This window comes from Pseudophryne corroboree, chromosome 11 (genome assembly GCF_028390025.1).
Source record: "Pseudophryne corroboree isolate aPseCor3 chromosome 11, aPseCor3.hap2, whole genome shotgun sequence".
NCBI lineage: Eukaryota > Metazoa > Chordata > Amphibia > Anura > Myobatrachidae > Pseudophryne > Pseudophryne corroboree.
Window position 1 is genome coordinate 5,045,516 of NC_086454.1, and position 17,574 is coordinate 5,063,089.

The 17,574-nt window shown below is 48.6% G+C and overlaps 1 protein-coding gene across 2 annotated transcripts in view; it reads left to right on the top strand.

Annotated features, from left to right (window-relative positions):
- Positions 1-17,574, top strand: part of TSPAN18 (tetraspanin 18) — a 218,390-nt gene that overhangs the window by 163,272 nt on the left and 37,544 nt on the right. For both annotated transcript variants that reach the window (XM_063946054.1, XM_063946055.1), the window contains 6 exons: positions 5,870-5,945; positions 10,498-10,692; positions 12,496-12,570; positions 12,979-13,074; positions 13,227-13,397; positions 16,325-16,408. In XM_063946054.1, coding sequence (XP_063802124.1) covers positions 5,883-5,945; positions 10,498-10,692; positions 12,496-12,570; positions 12,979-13,074; positions 13,227-13,397; positions 16,325-16,408 — 684 coding nt within the window. In that variant the 5' untranslated portion in view covers positions 5,870-5,882. The remainder of the gene's footprint in view (positions 1-5,869; positions 5,946-10,497; positions 10,693-12,495; positions 12,571-12,978; positions 13,075-13,226; positions 13,398-16,324; positions 16,409-17,574) is intronic.

The window sequence follows — 17,574 nt, forward strand, 5'->3', positions numbered from 1 at the left end:
TCAGGCAATAGCTGTAGACGCTCTGGTAACACCGTGGGTGTACCAGTCAGTGTATGTGTTCCCTCATCTGCCTCTCATACCCAAGGTACTGAGATTGATAAGATGGAGAGGAGTAAGCACTATATTCGTGGCTCCGGATTGGCCAAGAAGGACTTGGTAACCGGAACTTCAAAAGATGCTCACGGAGGATCCGTGGCCTCTACCTCTAAGAAGGGACCTGCTTCAGCAAGGACCCTGTCTGTTCCAAGACTTACCGCGACTGCGTTTGACGGCATGGCGGTTGAACGCCGGATCCTGAAGGAAAAAAGGCATTCCGGATGAGGTCATCCCTATCCTGATCAAAGCCAGGAAGGATGTAACCGCAAAACATTATCACCGCATTTGGCGAAAATATGTTGCGTGGTGCGAGGCCAGTAAGGCCCGACGGAGGAAATTCAACTGGGTCGATTCCTACATTTCCTGCAATCAGGAGTGTCTATGGGCCTGAAATTGGGGTCCATTAAGGTTCAAATTTCGGCCCTGTCAATTTTCTTCCAAAAAGAACTAGCTTCAGTCCCTGAAGTTCAGACGTTGTAAAAGGGGTACTGCATATACAGCCTCCTTTTGTGCCTCCAGTGGCACCTTGGGATCTCAATGTAGTTTTTGGGTTCCAAAAAGTCACATTGGTTTGAACCACTTAAATCTGTGGAGTTAAAATATCTCACATGGAAAGTGGTCATGCTGTTGGCCCTGGCCTGGGCGAGGCGCGTGTCAGAATTGGCGGCTTTATCCTGTAAAAGCCCTTATCTGATTTTCCATTCGGACAGGGCGGAATTGAGGACTCGTCCTCAGTTTCTCCCTAAGGTGGTTTCAGCGTTTCACCTGAACCAACCTATTGTGGTGCCTGCGGCTACTAGGGACTTGGAGGACTCCAAGTTGCTAGACGTTGTCAGGGCCCTGAAAATATATGTTTCCAGGACGGCTGGAGTCAGAAAATCTGACTCGCTGTTTATCCTGTATGCACCCAACAAGCTGGGTGCTCCTGCTTCTAAGCAGACGATTGCTCGTTGGATCTGTAGCACAATCCAACTTGCACATTCTGTGGCAGGCCTGCCACAGCCAAAAATCTGTAAATGCCCATTCCACAAGGAAGGTGGGCTCATCTTGGGCGGCTGCCCGAGGGGTCTCGGCTTTACAACTTTGCCGAGCAGCTACTTGGTCAGGAGCAAATACGTTTGTAAAATTCTACAAAATTGATACCCTGGCTGAGGAGGACCTGGAGTTCTCTCAATTGGTGCTGCAGAGTCATCCGCACTCTCCCGCCCGTTTGGGAGCTTTGGTATAATCCCCATGGTCCTTTCGGAGTTCCCAGCATCCACTAGGACGTCAGAGAAAATAAGAATTTACTTACCGATAAAACTATTTCTCGTAGTCCGTAGTGGATGCTGGGCGCCCATCCCAAGTGCGGATTGTCTGCAATACTTGTACATAGTTATTGCTAACTAAAGGGTTATTGTTGAGCCATCTGTTGAGAGGCTCAGTTGTTTTCATACTGTCAAACTGGATATAGTATCACAAGTTGTACGGTGTGGCTGGTATGAGTCTTACCCGGGATTCAAAATCCTTCCTTATTGTGTACGCTCGTCCGGGTACAGTATCCTAACTGAGGCTTGGAGGAGGGTCATAGGGGGAGGAGTCAGTGCACACCAGGTAGTCCTAAAGCTTTCTTTAGATGTGCCCAGTCTCCTGCGGAGCCGCTATTCCCCATGGTCCTTTCGGAGTTCCCAGCATCCACTACGGACTATGAGAAATAGAATTATCGGTAAGTAAATTCTTATTTTTGCAAACGAACCTGAATAAGACCCAGAAACTGCAGATTCCCCTAAATATCTGAGTGAGGGAACCCTGGAGCGCCTGCAGAGGGAGCCTCGCTGTACACCGCGTGAGGAGGAATATGGAGACTCAGCTGCTGTCCTGGGCTCTCTTACAGACACATTGCACCTGTACAGAGAGGGAGAAGATGTGACCTTGATATTATTCCCAGCATGTTCTGCAGGATTGTACCTATAAAACAGCGGTATTCAATATGCGGCCCTCCAGCTGCTGTTGTACTACACATCCCAGCATGCCCTGCCATAGTTTTAGCATGCCCTAACAATTGTGGCAAGGCATGCTGGTATGTGTAGTTCCACAGCAGCTGGTTGAATTGCCCTGCTATTAATCCGGCATGTCTTGTGTACACCTGGGAATATTATGCTGGACCCTGATTACCGGCGCCCACTCCCGAACCTTTCCCACTTCATAGTGATTGCCCGCACTGGAGGGGTCTGCGCACTCGTACCATGTGTATGGGAGTGTGTGATTAGCCGATAACGCAGCCACATCCTCTGATTGCAGTGTAGATGTGATCCGCCGCAGCTCCCAGCGCACTGACCTGCATCAATCAGCGCCACATTCATACCGGATGCCGTGCACTTCACGCAGCTGTCACATCATTCATACCGGACACTGTGCACATCACGCAGCTGTCACATCATTCATACCGGGACGCCGTGCACATCACGCAGCTGTCACATCATTCATACCGGACACTGTGCACGTCACGCAGCTGTCACATCATTCATACCGGGACACTGTGCACATCATGCAGCTGTCACATCATTCATACCGGACACTGTGCACGTCACGCAGCTGTCACATCATTCATACCGGACACTGTGCACATCACGCAGCTGTCACATCATTCATACCGGACACTGTGCACGTCACGCAGCTGTCACATCATTCATACCGGACACTGTGCACATCACGCAGCTGTCACATCATTCATACCGGACACTGTGCACATCACGCAGCTGTCACATCATTCATACCGGACACTGTGCACATCACGCAGCTGTCACATCATTCATACCGGACACTGTGCACATCACGCAGCTGTCACATCATTCATACCGGACACTGTGCACATCACGCAGCTGTCACATCATTCATACCGGACACTGTGCACATCATGCAGCTGTCACATCATTCATACCAGACACTGTGCACATCACGCAGCTGTCACATCATTCATACCGGACACTGTGCACATCACGCAGCTGTCACATCATTCATACCGGACACTGTGCACGTCACGGAGCTGTCACATCATTCATACCGGACACTGTGCACGTCACGCAGCTGTCACATCATTCATACCGGACACTGTGCACATCACGCAGCTGTCACATCATTCATACCAGACACTGTGCACATCACGCAGCTGTCACATCATTCATACCGGACACTGTGCACATCACGCAGCTGTCACATCATTCATACCGGACACTGTGCACGTCACGGAGCTGTCACATCATTCATACCGGACACTGTGCACGTCACGCAGCTGTCACATCATTCATACCGGACACTGTGCACATCACGCAGCTGTCACATCATTCATACCGGGACACTGTGCACGTCACGCAGCTGTCACATCATTCATACTGGACACTGTGCACGTCACGCAGCTGTCACATCATTCATACCGGACACTGTGCACATCACGCAGCTGTCACATCATTCATACCGGACACTGTGCACGTCACGCAGCTGTCACATCATTCATACCGGACACTGTGCACATCACGCAGCTGTCACATCATTCATACCGGACACTGTGCACATCACGCAGCTGTCACATCATTCATACCGGACACTGTGCACATCACGCAGCTGTCACATCATTCATACCGGACACTGTGCACATCACGCAGCTGTCACATCATTCATACCGGGACACTGTGCACATCACGCAGCTGTCACATCATTCATACCGGACACTGTGCACATCACGCAGCTGTCACATCATTCATACCGGACACTGTGCACATCACGCAGCTGTCACATCTTTCATACCGGACACTGTGCACATCACGCAGCTGTCACATCTTTCATACCGGACACTGTGCACATCACGCAGCTGTCACATCATTCATACCGGGACGCCGTGCACATCACGCAGCTGTCACATCATTCATACCGGACACTGTGCACGTCACGCAGCTGTCGCATCATTCATACCGGACACTGTGCACGTCACGCAGCTGTCACATCATTCATACCGGACACTGTGCACATCACGCAGCTGTCACATCATTCATACCGGACACTGTGCACATCACGCAGCTGTCACATCATTCATACCGGACACTGTGCACATCACGCAGCTGTCACATCATTCATACCGGACACTGTGCACATCACGCAGCTGTCACATCATTCATACCGGACACTGTGCACATCACGCAGCTGTCACATCATTCATACCGGACACTGTGCACATCACGCAGCTGTCACATCATTCATACCGGACACTGTGCACATCACGCAGCTGTCACATCATTCATACCGGACACTGTGCACATCACGCAGCTGTCACATCATTCATACCGGACACTGTGCACATCACGCAGCTGTCACATCATTCATACCGGACACTGTGCACATCACGCAGCTGTCACATCATTCATACCGGACACTGTGCACATCACGCAGCTGTCACATCATTCATACCGGACACTGTGCACGTCACGCAGCTGTCACATCATTCATACCGGACACTGTGCACGTCACGCAGCTGTCACATCATTCATACCGGGACACTGTGCACGTCACGCAGCTGTCACATCATTCATACCGGACACTGTGCACGTCACGCAGCTGTCACATCATTCATACCGGACACTGTGCACGTCACGCAGCTGTCACATCATTCATACCGGACACTGTGCACGTCACGCAGCTGTCACATCATTCATACCGGGACACTGTGCACGTCACGCAGCTGTCACATCATTCATACCGGGACACTGTGCACGTCACGCAGCTGTCACATCATTCATACCGGGACACTGTGCACGTCACGCAGCTGTCACATCATTCATACCGGACACTGTGCACGTCACGCAGCTGTCACATCATTCATACCGGACACTGTGCACATCACGCAGCTGTCACATCATTCATACCGGACACTGTGCACATCACGCAGCTGTCACATCATTCATACCGGACACTGTGCACATCACGCAGCTGTCACATCATTCATACCGGGACGCCGTGCACATCACGCAGCTGTCACATCATTCATACCGGACACTGTGCACATCACGCAGCTGTCACATCATTCATACCGGGACGCCGTGCACGTCATTAAGGGCTGCTCATCACTTATTGTGTTGATGAAATAATCTGAAGTGGGTGTAAAGTCTGCACACCGTATACCCGTACCTCTTGTGCCCAACCCCAGCCCCATAATTACCCCCGGAGCCTTCCCCTCCCATCCCACAGACCAACTGTATTGTCAGCATTCCAAACGTCAACATTCTTGGAAAGTCAACGTTTTACTGTGTCGATGTAACTCAGCATTGTGGTGTCGACAGTGCATCCCAATTAGAAGTGGTGTCAGGAGGATTACATACGGATGCATCTCAGAGTAGTAACGCAGCAGGAGGCGTGACGCCGCATGTCGGTGCTATCGCTTCTATGTGAGCGTGACGCCCCCTGCTGCATTACTGTATTATTTATTAACCCTTTCTTATATAGCGCAGCGCATACTGTTTTATTCTCCATAAATAGCTGCTGATTGTGGGGAGCAACAAACAATGTATGTACTGAGCCTTGGAGAGAGATAAAGTAGCAGCCAATCAGCTCCTACCTGCTGTTACAGGCTTTGTTTGTAAAATGATCGGAGCTGATTGGTACTTTATCTCTCTCCAAGGCTTAGTACATAGACCCCCTAATCACTTATGTTTGGAAACACCCCTCTACCCACCCCTGCAGATACGTAACCCGCGCTGTATACTGGAATGGCGGCTGCTACATGACTCTGTTTCCTTGTTTACAGGAGAAGCTGCAGCATGGAGGGCGACGGCGTCAGCTGCGTGAAGTACCTCATGTTCATCTTCAACTTTTTTATATTTGTAAGTATGGCTTCCTTCCTCCTCTGCGCTGAGGTCAGAGCGCCGGCTGAAGCATGGCGGTGGCAGAGCGGGGGTCTCGCTGGGCGCCGCGCACGGCGCAGGCCGCATTGTCTCAGACTCCAGGGGGCTGACGTACCAACAGTGCAGAGTTCAGTGGACCATAGCAATCAGCTCCTACCTATCATTTTACAGGGGTGGCACTTCATATACCGGCGCCGGAATCCCGACCGCCAGTATACCGACAACACCCCTGGAGGGAGAATAAATACCCACTGTGCCAGCAAGGGGCTCTTTTGTGCTTGTCTGACGGTTGGTATCGCGGCGCCGGTATGCTGGGCGCCGGGATCCAAAGCGCTGGCGAAACATACTACACCCATTTTATAGTATGTACATGACAAATGTTACCTCAAAGCTGATTGGTTGCTTCGTCACCATTCTTTTCACTGACTGGTTGATACATCGACCCCCAGGTCTTCTACTTGTACATTTGATGAGGAGTGACATCCAGGGGTCTACTTACTAAGCCTTGGAGAGAGATAAAGTACCAACCAATCAGCTCCTGTCACTTTTCAGACACAGCCTGTAACATGACAGTGAGGAGCTGGTTGGTTGGTTCTTTGGGCGGGATGTACTAATGTTTCCCGCTGTGGACACACCCCTCTCTGTGCTCCCGTTGCGTTCTCCCCCCACTGGCCGGCGCTGCCCTTCGCTCCCTGTAGTTTTCACATCTCCCGTTCCGCCGCCTCGTCCGCCGCGGCCACTCTGGACTCTGTGTGGTCTCTTGCGCATATGACACAGCCTCCCGTCATGCGCACACTGGACTAAGTTCTGGCGTCCTACAGTCCAGTGTGTGTGCGCATGACGGGAGGCTGTGTCATATTCGCAAGAGACAGCGCAGAGTCCAGAGTGGCCGCGGCGGCGGAGCGGGAGATGAGAAAACTACAGGGAGCACAGGAGAGGGGTGTTTCCACAGCGGGAAAGGTTAGTACATCCCAGCCTTTATCTCTCTCCAAGGCTTAGTAAATAGGCTGTTTAGTATAGTAATAAGTTAATGGTGCTTTCTCCACTGACGCTTCCCGATTATTAGTTGTTGTTTGCAGGAACACGGAACATAAGTGGACGATAATAGTTCAGTCCAACCGCACAGATCTCTTATGATTATCAGTCAGTGGGCGGGATGTACTAAGCGTGAAACTGTGGCCAAAACTCAGACATTGCGTAGTACATACCTCCCATAGGGGGCTATTCAGAGTTGGTCGCAGATTTTGCTCCTGCAGCCATATTCTCACATGCTGGGGGCCGCCCCGCAATGCAATCGCAAATCAATTGCAAACCAATTGCGATCGCATCAAATAGTGGTTGACCCCTGCATACGCAGCCTGACAGTGGCACCACCGCCATGTTTCCACAGCAGGAAATGCAGGCGACGTCATCGGCTGGCGCAAAAAAACAGCCACGACTGTCAGTCACCAAGCAATTGCATCTTTTTTGGATGCGATCGTATGGTGAAGGGTTGCACGCGCACTATGGCCGTATGCCCTGATTTATCAAGCCTTGGAGAGTGATAAATTGCACTCTGATAAAATACCAACCAATCGGCTCCTCTCATTTCATACACAGACTATAACAGGGCAGTTAGGGGCTGGTTGGTTGGTACTTTATCTCTCTCCAAGGCTTGATAAATCTGGGTAATAGTATGGGTCTGTACTGATCCATCATTGTTCACAGCATGAAAACGGTCTGGATTGTTTGGTTCGGTCTGTCTAATCCAGCGCCTGACGTTCCTGTGAATGATTGGCAGACGTAGTGTTTGGTGTCTTCCTGATTATTGTGTGGTCCTTACTGCCCTCTGCTGGCCAGCTACACCATCACACAGTCTATAGGCCAGCTGCACCATCACACAGTCTATAGGCCAGCTGCACCATCACACAGTCTATAGGCCAGCTGCACCATCACACAGTCTATAGGCCAGCTGCACCATCACACAGTCTATAGGCCAGCTGCACCATCACACAGTCTATAGGCCAGCTGCACCATCACACAGTCTATAGGCCAGCTGCACCATCACACAGTCTATAGGCCAGCTGCACCATCACACAGTCTATAGGCCGGCTTCAGTCAAAACCTGGACGGGGTGTGTTTGTGACCAGCAGGCAGGAGAAAGCCGATCACCATACCGACGCCAAGATCTCAGCATCTGAAATCCCACCAGTCGGCATGCCGACCAACAGGGACTATTCCCAATCGTGGCTGTCCACGACAGTCATAGAATGGGGATTAGAACCTGTGGCGAGCCATTGAGCCTGCAAGGGGCTTATTTGCTCTCACCCCTCTCACAGCCGGGATCTTGCCGTTGGTATTGTGACCGACCGGTCTCCTGCCTGCTGGTCACACCAACCCAACCCGCCTGGACCTCCTCAGCTGCCACATAGATCTGAAGAGATCCAAAACAGTGGCAGTAAGTGAAAGTCGGCACCGTCATCCGGCTATTATATGCAGCAGGAAACGTTCATCCGGCTATTATATGCAGCAGGAAACGTTCATCCGGCTATAATATGCAGCAGGAAACGGTCATCCGGCTATAATATGCAGCAGGAAACGGTCATCCGGCTATAATATGCAGCAGGAAACGGTCATCCGGCTATAATATGCAGCAGGAAACGGGCATCCGGTTATAATATGCAGCAGGAAACGGGCATCCAGTTATAATATGCAGCAGGAGACGGTCATCCGGATATTGTATGCAGCAGGAGACGGTCATCCAGCTATTATATGCATCAGGAGACGGTCATCCGGCTATTATATGCAGCAGGAGACGGTCTTCCGGCTATTATATGCAGCAGGAAGCGGCCATCCGGCTATTATATGCAGCAGGAGATAGTCATCCGGCTATTATATGCAGCAGGAGACTGTCATCCGGCTATTATATGCAGCAGGAGACTGTCATCCGGCTATTATATGCAGCAGTAGACGCTCATCCGGCTATTATATGCAGCAGTAGACGCTCATCCGGCTATTATATGCAGCAGGAGATGCTCATCCGGCTATTATATGCAGCAGGAGACTGTCATCCGGCTATTATATGCAGCAGGAGACTGTCATCCGGCTATTATATGCAGCAGGAGACTGTCATCCGGCTATTATATGCAGCAGGAGACGCTCATCCGGCTATTATATGCAGCAGGAGACTGTCATCCGGCTATTATATGCAGCAGGAGACTGTCATCCGGCTATTATATGCAGCAGGAAACCATGACACCACTAAAGGGATGTGTTATCTCTTCCCGTACACACTTCTCCCTATAGACCCCTGTATTGGTGTAAGAAACACCCCCCAACATTGCTGGCCGGAGGGGACAGGCCCCTGTACTCATTAGTGTGTGCCACTGTGTCTGGTGCGAGCTCGGCTCAGTACACGCTTAGTATGCAGGACATACGTGACGAGTACACGCGACTATGTGTTTCTCCTTGGTAAAATAAACTCATAAACAAAGTAGAACAAATGACGGAGGAAATGTCTAATCCCCGTACAGATGTCCTCAGGTCAATGTAACCTTTTCTCACTTGTATAATATTCTCAAACTCGGTCCTCAAGTACCCCCAACAGTTCATGTTTTCCAGGTCTCCTCACAGGATTGCAAGTGAAATAATTGGCTCCACCTGTGGGTCTTTTATAATGTGTCAGTGAGTAATGAATACACCTGTGCACCTGCTAGGTGACCTGGAAAACATGAACTGTTGGGGGTACCTGAGGACCGAGGTTGAGAACCATTGTTCTAAAGTACTATGATCTATTTTGTATAGAGACCAGAATAGTGCCACCCAGTGGTGACATTAGAAAATGCAAAGCCATCTACTGGTGCAGCGTTTCTTACTCTGACATTTTACAGGCCAGGTTTTTAGCATCTCCATGCTTAAGTCTAGATCACAGGTTCTCAAACTCGGTCCTCAGGACCCCACACAGTGCATGTTTTGCAGGTCTCCTCACAGAATCACAAGTGAAATAATTAGCTCCACCTGTGGACCTTTTAAAATGTGTCAGTGAATAATGAATACACCTGTGCACTTGCTGGGTTACCTGCAAAACATGCACTGTGTGGGGTCCTGAGGACCGAGTTTGAGAACCACTGGTCTAGATGATTAAACCAAATTGACTGAAGTACTAATTAAGTCACCTGTGCTTAAGCATACATATCCTTACAATCTGGACTGTAATGGTGGAGTTTGGGAAACTCTGTACTGGTGCTTTAATGACATGGTCCTAGTGGTGGTCGGTAAGAAGTCCTCTAGAAGGTGATTCTCAACCTCAACCCTCGAGTTTTCCCAACAGGACCAGGTTTAGTGGATTTCTGTCTGTGGGAGCAGGTAGCATAATTAACGTAATGCAGAAAACTTGACCTGTTGGTGGTAGTTGAGGGCTGGAGATGAGAAGCCCTGCTCTAGAAGGTCATCTTCTGCCAAATAAATAGCTTTACATCTGCTCCTGGTGGCTGGTGGTGCTCATGTGTCTAATTTCCGGTCTGTTTTACCATAACTCTTTTCTTCTTCCCAGCTCGGTGGAACCTTCCTGCTCGGACTTGGGATTTGGGTGATGGTAGACCCCACTGGTTTCCGGGAGATCATTGCTGCCAATCCCTTGATGTTCATGGGTGCCTACCTGGTCCTTGCCCTGGGTGCCATGTTGTTTCTCCTCGGCTTCTTGGGCTGCTGCGGAGCCATCCGTGAGAACAAGTGCCTTCTGCTGTTTGTACGTACCTCCTTTCCTCTACAGCTGAGCATGTATGTAGGCCGGGGGTCTGCGGCGCACCTCCAGATTCTGGCAGCAGCGCTCATCACGTTTGTCCGTCAGTAAACGGTTACTCTCCCGGCCACAACTGTGGTTCACTGGAACTATTCAGAAAATGTTTTCTTTCACCATCCCTTGTGCCCTGGGGTCATACAGCTGTGATCTTCCCCGAGCAGCGTTTACCCAGCTGTCTGCAGCCATTTCAGGGACGGCTCTTGTAAACCTCTAATACCGGACAAAATGGAACCATCCGATTGTGTTGTATCATGGCGATCTGATCTGTGCGCAATGGAAGCTGCCTACACCCTCGCTGCGTCCACATATTACCATATACACCAGCGGGGGTAACAGAACGATCTGCATTTACATCCTGCCAGATTAATGCCCTGTTCAGTCGTATTGTACAGACACACTGACCAATCAGAATCTTATTGTGGCCTTTTATAAGGGGCACAAAGATCACAGTTGCTGTGTTGTGTTGCGCAATTTATACTATTGCATTATCCCTCAGTCACACTGCTCACGATTGTGCTGTGCAACAATATAGGGGGAGCTTTGGCGAGAGATAAAGTTAGGACGTTGCCCCTAGCAACCCATTATCTGTCATTTAATAGACTCTGCTAGATAAATGCTAGCAGAATCAGATTGGTTGCCATGAGCAACATCTCCACTTTAGCCGCCCTGAAGGTTTGACACATCTCCCTGTAGGTACTGACAGTGGAGATGTACTAAGCCTTGCAGAGAGAGATAAAGTACCGGTCAATCAGCTCCTGCCATGTTACAGGCTGTGTTTTACAAATGACATTTGGGAGCCAAGTGGCTGGTACTTTATCTCTCTCCAATGCTTAGTACATAGACCCCAGCGTTCTCTATTGTGCAGAGAGCCTGCAGCGGAGTATGCGCAGGGCATGAGACCTAACTGCTGTGCTAGGCTCCACATAACCAGAGGATATAAACTTCCCACATTACAGACCTGAGCTCACTGCTTGTCATATACGTGTAGTGTACAGAATCCCCGGACTACAGGACAGCGTGTGAGGGTGGGTTCCCCTTTAATCAAAACTGTTAATAAATAAATCATATTGGGTTTTGCGCCTTCCAGGTCTGCGGCAGATACTGTACGTCCTCCGTCACTGCTACATCCTGGGGTATATTCAATAAGAGTCGGGTCCATTCCGACATGCTGGACCCGACAACCACTATTCAAAGAGCGGGCAAATCCGACTGTCTGATTTGGCCGTTCCCTGTGTCCTGTCCTGCACTGCGGTCAGCGGCTGCCGGGTGTACTGACAGCAGCGGTGGGGGGAGCAGTGTGGCGATCGGCAGCCGGAGCTGGCAGCGGGGTTGATGTCTGCCGGCTGCGGGGGAGACACTACAGGGAGAGAGGTGCCTGGCCGGGGGACGGCCATCAAGGTACCTCTCATCCCCGTAGCCCGCTGCACCGCTCCCCGTCTCCTCAGCTCAATCTGACTTGTTTTCAAGTCGGGTTGAGTTTGTCGGAAAGGGGCCCAAAACCTGTCGGATTTGCCCGTCTCCGACAGCAGTAGGTGGATCGGCGGGTATTCTGCCAATCCACCTGCTTTCCGACAGCATTCCGACAAGTCGGGTTTCCCGACTTGTCAGGAAAAATGTGCCCCTGTTGAATAGGTCGGAACCCCTTCCGACCTATTCCAGTCGGAATCTGCCGTCTTTCCGACAAGACGGCAGTTTCCGACTCTTATTGAATACACCCCACTGTCACTAAAACCCGTTTTCTCTTTTCAGTTCTTCATGTTTATCCTGGTGATATTCCTGGCGGAGCTGTCTGCTGCTATTTTGGCGTTCCTCTTCCGGGAGAATGTAAGTGTCGCACTGCTGCCTGGCGAGATACCTTGGTAATAGTTTCCACAGCATTATACAAAGTACTGGAAACCACACGCCATCTTATATTGTGTGCTGAGAAGGACCAGACGCAAAAGCCGTAGCGAGGGGGTAACCACGTAGGGTGAAGACCAATATGCAGGTGCAGCCAGCGCTTCTCTTACCCCATCTCCCCGCCATTGCTGGGTCATCCGCCTGTGCTATTGGATGCCGTGTCCCACACGTAACGCCCAATGGCTGCCAGCAATGAAAGTTAGGCCCTGCATAGAACCCTGTGTCTGAGCGGGAAGCATTTGCTCTGGGGACTGGGTCTGTTTTGCATCATCTGGCGCTGTAGATCGACGCGGTGTGTAACTTGCAGGTTGACCTTTCACCCATTTCCCATAGCTGACCAGAGACGCTTTCACCAAGGACCTGAAGCGACATTACCAGGGAAACAGTACGGACGTCTTCACATCCACCTGGAACTCTGTTATGACCACAGTGAGTTTGGCGATTATTATATCTTATTGTACACATATATACCAGACTGCCGCTGCCTGTGGCCAGACGGTGTGCCACAAGGGGGCAGCACTGCTCCTATTCCTACACGATTCTGCCACTCAGACCATCGTCTGCTAATCCATCTCTTGCAGTTTGAGTGTTGCGGAGTGAACGGTCCGGAAGATTTCGGGGACACTTTGCAATTTAAGACTCATGTGTACGGTGTTGTTCCCGAGGCGTGCTGCAGGAGGAGTGTTCTGCGCAGGGACAGAGAGATGCTCAGCCACACCGAGTGCATGATGGGAACGGAGGTGAACAGACAGGTAAGGATAAAACCTACACACGCCACGGTTAGGCCGGCGGTGACTAGGGACCTGGTGATAGGATGCTGCACTGTCCCCGTAGGGCCCACGGCTTTCCATAGACCAGCTGCGAATAAGTTCCTCCGTCATACTGCTGTAGGGTTACGTAGTGAGGTTGAAAAGAGGCAAAATGCCCATCGGGTTCAGCCTGTATTCTGTGTTACGCTGTTCATATTATAATGCACCTGCTGAAGTAATGGCTTAGTACCAATTGACAGCTATGATTCTTACCACTCCCAGATATTAATGTCACTATGTTAAGTGCTATAACCCTGGATACAATTTCCAGTTAGAAATTTGTCCAATACGTTTTTAAATACATTTACAGTGTCCGCCATTATTACCTTCTCCGGCAGGGAGTTCCAAACTTTACTGCCCTTACCGTGAAGAACCCTTTCCTACGATGTGTATGGAATTTTCTCTCCTCTAGCCACAGTGAGTGCCCACGCGTCCTATACAGAGTTCTTTTAATAAACAAATCCCCTGCTAACTCCTTATGACCCTTTACATATGTACGCCTCTTTTCTAGTGTATACATATGTAACCTAGTAAGCCTTTCCTCATACTCCAGTGTCTCTAACCCTTTAATCCGTTTAGTAGCTCGCCTTTGAACTCTTTAGTTCCCCGATATCTTTTTTTATAATACGGTGCCCAGAACTGAACACAATATTCCAGGTGCGGACGTACCAATGATTTGTACAGCGGCAGGATTACATCCTCGTCCCTGGTCTTAATACCCCGTTTTATGCACGCTAGCACTTTAGTTGCCTTCTTTGCTGCAATTTGACTTTGTATACTGTTATTAAGCCTATTATCGGTGATCACCCCCAAATCTTTTTCCACCATAGTTACCCCTATATTTTCTCAATCTAGAGTGTAGGATGCAAGTATTTTTTGTCCCAAAATGTATAACTTTGCATTTTTCTATATTGAACCTCATTTCCCATTTAGACGCCCAAGTTTCCAGTTTAACTAAGTCATTCTGTAGAGACTCTACATCGCCTACTGAATTAATTACCCTACACAGTTTAGTATCATCTGCAAAGATTTACACTGTGCTTTCCAGGCCTATTCCTAGATCATTGATAAATATATTGAACAGTAGCAGGTGAAGAAAGGACCCTTGTGGTATTCCGCTGACTACTGGTGACCAGCTGGAGAACATCACATTGACCACTACTCATTGTACTGTTATCCAGCCAATTACTGATCCATGTACAAACAGTATATCCTAATCCTAGTTCCCTTAATTTGATGATCAGTCTCCTGTGAGGCACTGTATCGAAGGCTTTTGCAAAATCTAAATACACCACATCCACTGCTTTTCCCTGGTCAAGCTTCTCGCTCACTTCCTTGTAGAAGCTAATTAAGTTAGTTATGATCTGTCCCTTACAAACCTATGCTGACTTTTACTAATAAACTTTGTAGCCTGTAGGTGATCCCCTATGCTATCCCTCAAAATGCTTTCTAATATTTACCCACTATAGAGGTTAAACTAACTGGTCTATAGTTACCAGGATGATTTTTAATTCATTTTTTAAATAAAGGCACTACCTCAGCTATGCGCCAATCCTTTGGTACCATGCCTGATCTAACTGAACTATGGAAAATCAAGTATAGGGGTTTTGCTAGCTGAGCCCTCAGCTCCATAATAACCCTTGGATGAAAAATCATCTGGGCCTGGTGATTTATTAATCTTTATGTTGCTTTGTCTCTCCAGGACTACTTCCTCAACAAGCATCTAGCCAAGAATCATTACCTTCACTGTCATTATGTACTACTCTCACTGTCTGATCTTTCCTGGTGAATACTGAGGGGGAAAAAATTGTTCAATATTTCTGCTTTTAATTTGTCATAGTTTATCAAAGCTCCCAGTTCATCTTTTAATGGGCCTGCGTTCTCCTCCTTTAACCTTTTGCTGTTTATGTATTTGTAAAACTTTTAGGATTGGTTTTACTCGCTATAGTGATTTGCTTTTCGTTTACAATTTTAGCTGCTCTTATTACTTTTTTGCATTTTTTTTATTGCATTCCTTGTAATACCGGAATGACTCCTCCCCTTCATTAGACTTAAATGTTTTGAAAGCACGCCTCTTATTAGCCGTTGCGTCTTTGACCTCCTTATTGAGCCACATTGGTTTGAGTTTAGTACTCCTGCGTTTACTGCTCATGGGAATGAATTTGTTAATATTGCTATCAAGCAATCCTTTTAAAGCTTCTTACATTTCCGTTGTGTCCTTACCCTGAAACAAAACTTCCCAGTCAACGTCGTTTAGTGCCCGTCTCAGCATACTGAATTTGGCTTTTCTAACGTTAAATGTTTTGGTGTAACCCCTGTAGCTATGTTTCCTGAAACTGATGTCGAATGTGATCATATAGTGATCACTGTTACCCAGAGTCTCCCCAACTTTAGTGTTTGATATAATGTCCACATTATTAGTAATAACTAGGTCCAAGATATTATTACCTCTAGTTGGGTCCTCAACTAATTGAGTCAAGAATTGATCCTTCAATATATAATTATACTACTTATCACGCTGATGTATCAAGCAGTGAAAAGAGTTGCCGCATTTATCGGCACAGGATCTATTCCCACTCTATGGGTGTGTGGACACCCACGTGTGGGAATAAGCCCTGTGCGCCGGGATTCCAGCGTCGGTGTCCTGACTGCCGCCAATGTAACTGCATCCCCTTGATACATCCAACACTGATCTTTAACCTAAGGGCTTTGGTTGACTATCGTCAGATGGGAAGACGGGAGCTGTAGTTTTTGATATAACCCAGGTGTGGGCAGACCACCACCGGTCCAGTGCCCTCTATATAGTCTCCCGTCATATCACGATCAGCCGCGGACACCCACTGACCAATTATATTTCTCTCTCTTCCTAGGGATGTTACGCAACAATACTCAATTCTTTGGAACCGTATGTGTATGTTGCGGGAGCACTGGCGATTGGCGTACTGGCTGTTGAGGTGAGACATGAACAGAAAATATACTCTAAGATGGGTACGCACTGAGATGATGTGTACCGGGATGATATGGCGGCCAAGTGGCTGATAGATCGTTACTGCGCTATACACCAGAACCATCTAATGAAGATACACCATGTCGTTAGTGTTATCGCCCGATTGGCTGGGCAGACAGAGTTGCTAGCAAGCACGGCACCCGCATATCTGGCATATACACTAAACGATATGCCTGTTATGTAATTCCGATTCGGCCGGAAACAACATATCGGGCCGGTACTGTCTCAATGTGGACCCGGCTTTACACTTACTGGCTGCACTTGATAAATACATTGATGACTAAGCTTTGGCAGAACTGATGAGGAGTCAAAATGTAAGAAAGAATCTGTTTCCCTGTGGCATGAATACTGAGGGGGAGAAGCATCAAGTCTTGGAGGGAAAGTGGAAACATTGCCAGTCAGCTTTTATGTCATTTATCTAGCACATCATTAGAAATTACAAGCTGGCTTCCTAGTAATAATATACCTGTGTTGTACAAATGTTTGCCCCCAAAATCTAGCGCTCTCATTGTTTACACTACGCTAGGTGTGTACCGTGTGTTGTACAGCTGTCACTGTACTCACCTTTCTGTCAGACATTCGGGTTCATACAGTATATATGCAGTAACTTCTGTTTTCCACTGGGTGGCGATGCAAGCAGATGCAACAGGCTAGTTATGTACATACCTAGAATTATCTTTTTTTGCAATTGCTAATTTGAATAAAACAAGTTGCCCCTTCCAAGCATAGCTATTAATGCAGCTTGGCATACTACTTAAAAAAATGTATCCCCAGGGTGCACGATAAATCAACAAAACACAGTCTGCTTGGAAGGCAGAATTAGGGAAACAAATCAAGTTGCAGGGTATTAATGATTGACAGTTTGTAAGTTCTGTGATGTACAACTGTGTCCTCCTATACCCTTGCTGCAGTCACACTCAACAGTCCTTGAAGTCGTGCCAGGCCATGGCAGGACTCTGTAGCTCTGAGCATCTTTTGCCGCGAAAATGCTTCTTAGACGCAATGTAATGCCCTAGGACGCACGAGCAGCTTCTGCTGATTAAAATGATATGCAGCATGCCTACAGTCAGTCGCACAGTATATAGGCATGCTGCATATTTTAATCAGCAGAAG